Below are 8,988 nucleotides of genomic sequence, written 5' to 3'. Positions count from 1 at the left end.
TGTGTGTGTGTGTGTGTGATGTAAGATTACTTGTGTAATATGTGTGTGTACTGCGTTTAGTATGTATGGGATGGTAAATATGTTATGTGTGTGTGTGTAAATGAAAGGGGAAGAAATATAATTGATTGGGAAGGGGAAAAATATTTAATGGTCAGGTGTCATATTTAGTCGAAATCAGAATATTATATATATTATTTTTCTTCAAAAGGTAGGGGTTTGAAGGAGAAGGTATAAAATATATGCCGGTTACGTGTAGGATCTGGTGATAGTGTTGGGTTTATGCGTGTTGCGGGTTGCCTATATTGAGTAATTAATACAAGTTTGGGAGGAGCTGTGTAGTTGTTGCCTATACAGGCCATGCCTATCCTTTTACATGTAAATTTAAGGGGGAGGAGGTCTAGAACTCTCATTTTACACCTACTAATGTATTGGTTTTACATTAATGATCTATATTTTTGTGTATGTGTTCTTCAATGATTAATAAAATATAACATAAAAATAACAATATAAAAATAATTAATATAATATAATAATATTAAATTATTATTATATTATTATTAATTACTTTATTATTATATTATATATTTTTATTTTTATGTAATATTATTAGATAATAGGCAAACAAAAAAATTTCATACTATTGAACATTGTTCAATAATAATACAAAATTATTAAATAGAAAACTTTTTAAAAAATGGGGAGAAAATGTCCTACTTTACCGAAAACAAATATCGATATATATTACGAGTTTATACACTTTAACAATATTTCAACCAACAGTATAACTTATGTTAAACCAAATACTAAAAATGATACATACCTTTTGTGGCACATTATAACAACATTATATTGATTTAAGTTCAGGCACAAATTTTAATGACGAAGGATTGACTTTTTGACATACAGCACATTCCTTCACGTAATTTTTTACATCTACTGTCATATTTGGCCAATAAAATCGTTTTTGTAAAATACGTTGAGTGGCATCCCTTCCTTGATGACTGGATAGAGCAGATGATTACAATGATTGGTCAGAACCATCATGAACCATTTTAATTATTTTTTTTCTTTCCTCTGAACTAAAAATTACTTTTGATGACGTTTTCAGAAAAATAGGCGTAAACTGGGGGGGGGGGGGCGAGAGGGGGCAACTGCCCCCCTCTAAAAATCTAACGGGGCATTGCCCCCCTTGGCATTTTGTAAATTATAGAATTAAAAAAGTATTATCTAAAAGAAATTTTAGAAGGAATAAATTTTATCAAAAAAACTAAAAAGTATAATATTTTAAATGATTAAGAAAATTAAAAAAAAATATTAATAATTGATAAATCAAAATGTTATTGTTCATTGCCAATTATAGAGTAATAATAGTTACTAATAGTATTACTCTATGTTGTCAATACGCGCGGATAGTATGACGTTTATCCATAGAGCGTTTATTACGCTAATGTGTGATAATAATCCTTATGAAATATAGTTTTGGATCCATAATGAAAGCTTGTTTTCCTATTCGTGATAACTGATAACTGTTTAACTGTCAACTTCACCTGATAACAATGACTCGTTCTCTTTATCATGTATAATTTTTCACTTTTCAATTGTAAATTAGTATCTATTTTCCTGTATTAGATATAATTATAAATGATGTTAAAACAAAGTTTGAAGAAAATAATTTAAAAATACTTAACGCTCTTCAAAATTGTTTAAGTACTAGAAATAACAGGGATGAAGATATTTTAGAAGTTTGTAACACCTACAATATTAATAATGACGACTTAAAGGCAGAATTAAAACTATTTGGGAAAATGTGTTCATCAACTAATATTGCTGATAATTTTGAAGCTCGTTTAGTTTTGTACTTGGAAAAGGACTTGATTGGCTCGTTTGACAATATTTATAAAATTTATAAAATTTTTCTTTCTATTCCGATGAGTTCTGCTTCGAGTGAACGTTCGTTTTCATCTCTTCGTCGCCTCAAAACATTTACAAGAAACACTATTGGTCAAAAAAGACTTAGTAACATGGCTATTTTACATATCGAAAAAACTTTTAAAATTAATTTCGATACAATTATTGATAAGTTCGATGCAGATTCAACCGAAAAAGGTAGACGACTTCAATTGACATAGGCATATACAAAGTCATAATATTAGGTTAACTTTTAGTAATGTTATTAATTATTTAGTATTACATTTATTATGATAAATATAATAACTATAAATTAATAGATAGAATAAAGAAATGCAGAAAGTTTTTATTAAATATACCATAAACTTACCAAGCTTTTTCCATCATGTCGTTTAATTTTACATGCTACAATAAAGATTTAGCTTAAGCAATATTATTATGTTATGCTTTCCAGTTTCCACTCATTAAGCTTATTTAGTCTATAAGTACCTATACGGTGCCATGGTGTGGCGTAATGGTTGGCCGCAGACAGAACAAATGCTGCGGTGTTAAACTAAGCACGGCGTCGCTAGTTCCCGGATGGGTGACCATCTGGGATTTTTTAGCGAAAAAGTCATGGCACACATGTCACATACACATACGTACCCCCCCCCTCCCCCCGTTTCATCCCTACCATTTTCACCCTTACCGTCAATAGCCATAGTTGCCGCGGTTTAATCTAATAAAATAATTAAAAAAATGCCTAGGTATACCTATGTAAAGGTTAGGTTAGGTTTGCCCCCCTATAAAAATTGCCCAAGTTACGCCCAATAAGAGAATCTGATTCAGTTTTAAAAAATTTGCACTGGCGTCTAAAATTTGATTTTTCATTTTTTGTTATGACGTATGATGGATATCCTTTTCCTTGAAGATATTCTAGTACAGCAGTCAAATTTACGTGTTGGTATTTTGTTTCCTTTACAATTTCAGGAACTATTGAAAAAATGGAAAACAAATGGTGCTATTTAAAATTTCAACGTACAGCTTTTATGGGTTGCATTTCGTAAATTAAGTCATTTAAGCTTTAAATAATGTGTTTTTAGGAATTAAATCTGAAAGTTTTGAAACCTTGCAGAAAATTTTGTTGTAGTTTCTGCTTAATCAAAAAAAGTCGCAATCGCTCTGAGGTCTGGAAGTGTCCGTCATCTTGGATTTTATGAGCGATTTTTTAGTGTTTTTAAATTATCTTTAAAAATATTCATTTTATCACAAAAAAACTTCTGCATAAAAATATTGCTGATAAATTTTACAGCAAATATGTGTATTTATATATTTTTGTAGCTTTAACAGGTAAACGGTGAAATCCACTGTTGTGGACGCGTTGTAATATTTTATGTTGCGTACGTTTATATAGGTGCAGCTGGGCTGTGCGGCGTAGCTACGCGTCGCACTATGGTAAACTAGAAAAAGTAACAACACAAACACAAATAAAATTCATAAACAAACAATAAACATGGTAGTGGTATTATTATCATTAGTAATTAAGAAAAATATACGATAGTTTATTTTAAATCGGTGGGTAATCGGATACTTAATGAAAATTGGTAGGTATTCAAATAAATGTCCTGTAAATAGAATAAATTGATTGCATATAATGTCATCGTTGCAAGTTTTTAGAAATTTTGGAAAAATAAATTTCAAAATATTTGATGATTTTTAAAGATGGTCTTGAAAATAATATTCTTGACAGCAATTTAAATAATATTGGTGTAGAAGAAGATCAAATTGTGTCACCTTTATATCATTTTTATATACATATATTAGGAGTATTTATTAACAATCCTACATATCTTGCAAAGCTCGTGTTATAGTAGTAAAAAGTTCAAATTTATCAAAAATTATCGTTATTTAACGCTGGGTTAGGAAGTATTCATTTACTTATGTCATACATGGGTTTCGTTGGATATAATAATAAAAGGAAGTGGTTTAAAGAAAATTGTAAGTACAATTTATGCGTGCATAAAACTGCAATGAGAGAACATATGTTAGAATATTTGGACTTATCATATATCATTTTACATTCATTTATGATGAATTATATTCTAGATACCTACTCAGGATGAAGATGACATTTTATAATATGGTAAAATTAGCCAAATTTTAAAACATATACCATGCGTAATGCGTATAATATGTAGAATATATTGTAATATTTGTGAATAAATTATATGCATTATTATTATTTTTTACTTGAAAAAAAAAATCGTTAAAAAAATTTAAAAAATGTATGTTCAAAAATATTTGTTAATTGTGTACTAAATAAACATTTTAATCATTATTTATTTTATATATTTTATTATTCATTATTTATAAATAATACGCTGTAGAACTATACATTTTGAAAAATTAGCCACACTTTATTAAATTTATGTACTTTAAAATGTAGACTATAGTACATCTTTGTCAACAAACATAATGCATAATATTTATCAATAATATACAATATACCTAATATTATGAAATGTGACTATGTTAGTACATGCAAAATAGCGTAAATACTTCGTTTTCTAGTTTACATGAGTGAGACGCACAGCCTACATATCGATTATTAAAGCGCGCCACATCAAATATTACAAAGCGCGAGTGGATTTCATCGTCTACCTGTTTAAGCTACAAAAATATCTATATATATAAAAATTTCGTGTCACGATGTATGTTCGCGATAAACTCCGACTACTGAACGGATTTTGATAAAATTTGGTAACCATTTATAATATGGTCCAACTTAAAAGATAGAATAGTTTTTTTTCAATATTTATTATTAATAATATGTGCTCAAACAGGAATATTGAGATTTACGATAGAAATTTTTGTTTATAAATGGTTGCTATGGGGGTTATACGATTTGAGAATAATATTTATTTATTTGTGGTTGCGATGGTAATATATAAAATTAATATAATGAACTAGCTGACCCGATACGGCGTTGCCCGTGTGTTACTTTCTTTTTTTGCATTTTCGTATGCCGTGTGTTAATTTTTAATTTAATCTTATTGATAGTGCTAATATTACGTCGAATTCACGACGAAAGATTTGTAATGTGGCAGTTTTTGTGCCTACGTATTTTAAAAAATTCTCCTGAACAGAACCGTCACCCTGGTGATAGGGCGTTGTGAATAAAAAAAATTAAATAAAACATATATAATGATTTAAAAGTAAGTAGTTATAGTTTTAACTGTTATAGTTTTATTTAATTATTTTTTATTCACATGTCCTCAATTGAAATCAATGCTTCATTGTAAATTTCTTCACTGATTTGTATATTTGGATTTCCCATTCTATTCTGTATTTGATACAAAATATCATCACACATATAATCTTTGTACTTGATCCACAAATAAATTGGGTTTGATGGGAAGCATGTAGATATGATTATAGAAAACAATGTTCGTATTTGATGAGCGTGTGATGATATTACAGCATCATTGAGAGTTTGATCCCAATGAGCGTCATTTTCAAGCAATTGCAAACGTTGACAGGCTTCTCTGTAGGATACACACAATTCACCATCAACAGTTCGTAACTGTTGGAATGATGTTGGGCCACGTACATTGACTAATAGCAGTCGTAAGTAAAAACATTCATCATTGCTTGGATGTACTGAATAAATCCGGCCAATCGCATCGGTGGAATATACATCTGTATATCCTGGAACTGGTTTTCCTTGTTTCCGTCGTATAAATCTCCTTGAGGATTGATTCCAGGTATAATATTTTGGCATTTCAGAATATAGCAATGTTTGTGCGAAATCATCGTTTTGGCATGTCTCAAAAAAACTGGTTAATGTAGTAGATGGTGGCTGAGCAGCTCTGTGTACTGCGTTCTGTGCTGTAAAATACACTCTTTGTCCATTTTCTAAATGCACAGCTAAGTGAACAACAGAAGGGTGTCTCTCATGAATAGGAAAAGAAAATATTCGCCAAACTGCTTCATTACTACTGACATAGCGGCCCATTTGGTATTGGGTAACTTCATCATTGGAATTCTCTGCACCAACTCCAATCACAGCCATATCACTCCCTTTGGTTACATATTTGCAAATGTATTTAATAGATTTCACTGAATGGCAAGATTCAACGTTGATGTGTTCTTTGAATGTCTTTGATAAAATGGGTGAATATGGAACAATCCAACGATTATCTATTTCAATATCTTGTTGATTTAATTTGACAATTGTTGATTTTCCATTGTCTGCTGTCGATCTGCGACGATATAATAGATAACCGTCATTACCAGTAATTGTTTCCGATATTAATGTCCGTGGATATCGTTTTGAACATTTACCATCCATCATACACGGTGAATTTTGATTAAGAGTTCCACAGGGACCATGTATCATGTTTTTGATAACTACCTCATGCAATCCAGGATCTACTTGTACATTAGGGATTTCAGCTGATATCACTGCATCAACTTCATTTGGCCTTATATTTTCAACCAACCAAATCAAAATGTGTGCATGTGGCAATCCTCGTTTCTGCCACTCCACAGAATACATCCAGCAGCGTGTATCACCAAACACATTATGTTTTACGATGAAATCCATTAAAGATTTCAACTTTTGTCTAAAGACTCTGGCTGTAATATCATGACGATCAATGGGTGATTGCCCAGAGAATAACTCCTGATTGATTTCTATCCATTGCGGATTGCATGTAAATGTGATGAACAAATCTGCTGTACCATAATGACGAACATACGACATGGCATCTTGAGCATATTCGTGCATATGCCGAGGGCTTCCGATGTGTGTTGCTGGAAGAATAGTCATCCGACCGACATTCTGTGCATTTCCATCAGTATTAATCGCATCTCGAAGGTGAATATACTCTTCAGATCGGAATTTGGTTTGATTCAACCTGATGAATGTTAATCGCTCCGTTTCAATTTTAACATACATGTCAACAACATATTTGTGATATAATCGCCGACATTTCAATATGTGATTATCTTCATTTTCCCGAATCATTAGGCGGTATGAATAATAGTTCATTGAACTGACTTTTTTGTTGGTTTCAGAACCTGTAAATAGATTTTGTTTAAATAACATTCAAATATAAAATTAAAATACATAATAAAATGACTGAGATATTATCGCCATAGCTAAACTAATATTTTAGTTACCTGCAATGGGATTTATCATTTTTATTGAGAAATCGTAGCCATCTTCACCTTGCCAAAATATAATGGGATATTGCAGTGCATCATATGAGCGGTGTGTTTCCTTTATACGTTGTAATTGATCATTCCAACGACATAAAACAATATCACGGGATTCCAAGTTTTCTCCAACTACAACGATAGCAACTTCATCAATAGTTGGTGCATTAAAACGTCTTGTATGTTGACCTGCAGGTGTTTTATCAGCTCTGATTACAATTTTGTGATTATCGGATGGCATCAGATCCAGGGCAGTTTTAAACAATATAATCAATTGATTGTGTTGATGAAAAAAGTTTGTAATTGTTCTACAATAGACCTCTTTACTAAATTGTTATGTGCACAACGCAGATCAATTTCTTGTGGTGAATTGCCCATAAAATAAATTTGCAGGAATTTGTTGTCACTATCTGACACTGGTAACAGTGAACCTGCTCTGTGATATATTTGCCCTTGTATCTGTAAATAAAAAAAAAAATATTACGGTGTGGTATAAATTAATGGATTGTCGGTGATCAAACTTAAATAATATTTGATCTTAAAAAGTATATATTTAGTTTTAACTAATATCTATCAAATATAAAATATAATAAAAGTGTCACTGAAACTGAAACACCATATAATATGATGACTAAGTGATATATTTCGTAATGATTAAGAAATTGAAGATTAGTGACACATCTTAACTTTGGTGACAGAAAATTTTGTTCGCTAATAATTATGAGTAACTGCTATAATACATACCTTGAAAGTTGGCATAAAATTTTCCCGAACTACATTTGTTGCCCCAAATAAAGTCATTTGAAAGCAATTGTTGTATTGTTGGATATTTGTCAAAAAGTGTATAGAATCTGTTCCTATTCCTGAAACCAATGAGTACAATGGTTCTGGTGGTGGATCCAATGGTATCAATTTCACTTTACCATTTGCGCAACACAATCCATTGGCTTCGTTTTTGTATTTTAATGCCTTACAGTGTGAGCAAACCGAGTTCATAGAACCAATAACAACACACTGGTAGTTACTGTAGTCAATTGACACATCGTAACTGAAAGCAGCTCGATTCAAACTTGCGCGATTATTAGTTGAATTTCGCGTTCGCGCTTCACGCGTTTGTGATATCCGAATTCTTTCACGTTCATTTCGGTCGTCACGTTCTTGAGGACTTTGGTTAGATCGGTAATTAGCTTGGTTGGTAGCATTTCGGGTTATTCTACCTAGATTGCTCCGTCGTATAGGAGGCATATCAAGTATAAATTATTATGTTTTTAAGGTCTTCCCAGGAATTTTTTATTATATTTTATTCAAACAATTAAATTGAATAAATATTGTCTATAATATTTCCATGGCAACACAAAAATATTATAGTTTTAATTTATTTTTTATATTTTGACGGTATCGGGTTCAAATCAAAACCTTGCTATAACATTTTAAATAAATTATTTATTTTATTTAAACGGTTACCATTGACTACCAAAAATAATTTAGTTTACTATTTGCTGGACAGATGGCGCCTCTGTAATTTCATCACCATCTCGTCATATTTCTCAAACCTGATAACTTTTTCAAATTGTTCGTCCGTAAGAACCTTCTCCTGGCAATTCCGAACAGTTGAAGAAAAAAATCAGCCAAATCGGTCCAGGGGTTGTTTAGTTATGCGAATACCAACACATTTTGCGATTCATTTTTATATATAAGATTACGGTTTTGATAAAATTTGGTAACCATTTATAATATGGTCCAACTTAAAAGATAGAATAGTTTTTTTTTCAATATTTATTATTAATAATATGTGGCGAGCGCCGATAATATTCTGGCACTGATGATTCGCTCCTATTGGTCGCAGGAGAATGTGCTTATGTAATACAATTTTAGGAAAAT

General features: G+C 31.0%; 1 protein-coding gene across 1 annotated transcript; it reads right to left on the bottom strand.

Moving 5' to 3' along the window:
* Positions 1 to 5,152: 5,152 nt before the first annotated feature.
* On the bottom strand, positions 5,153 to 8,352 carry LOC126553196 (uncharacterized). Its single transcript, XM_050208358.1, has 4 exons — positions 7,852 to 8,352; positions 7,427 to 7,566; positions 7,180 to 7,316; positions 5,153 to 6,969 (listed from the first exon to the last, which is right to left on the bottom strand). Exons 1-4 carry the CDS (start codon positions 8,350 to 8,352, stop codon positions 5,153 to 5,155), a joined length of 2,595 nt encoding a protein of 864 aa, XP_050064315.1.
* Between the last annotated feature and the right edge of the window lie 636 nt (positions 8,353 to 8,988).

The sequence above is a fragment of the Aphis gossypii genome, unplaced genomic scaffold (assembly GCF_020184175.1).
Source record: "Aphis gossypii isolate Hap1 unplaced genomic scaffold, ASM2018417v2 Contig00093, whole genome shotgun sequence".
Lineage (NCBI taxonomy): Eukaryota > Metazoa > Arthropoda > Insecta > Hemiptera > Aphididae > Aphis > Aphis gossypii.
Note: the sequence above shows the minus strand (reverse complement) of the source record. Positions and strands in the feature narration are given on the sequence as shown.

Excerpts from the sequence above, each read along its gene's own strand:
- LOC126553196 (XM_050208358.1), bottom strand. The coding sequence starts at position 8,352 with ATGCCTCCTATACGACGGAGCAATCTAGGTAGAATAACCCGAAATGCT. Across the intron at positions 7,567-7,851 it reads ATTTTATGCCAACTTTCAAG|ATACAAGGGCAAATATATCA; the intron begins GTATGTATTATA and ends TTTTATTTACAG. Across the intron at positions 7,317-7,426 it reads CATAACAATTTAGTAAAGAG|AGCTGATAAAACACCTGCAG; the intron begins GTCTATTGTAGA and ends AATTGTAATCAG.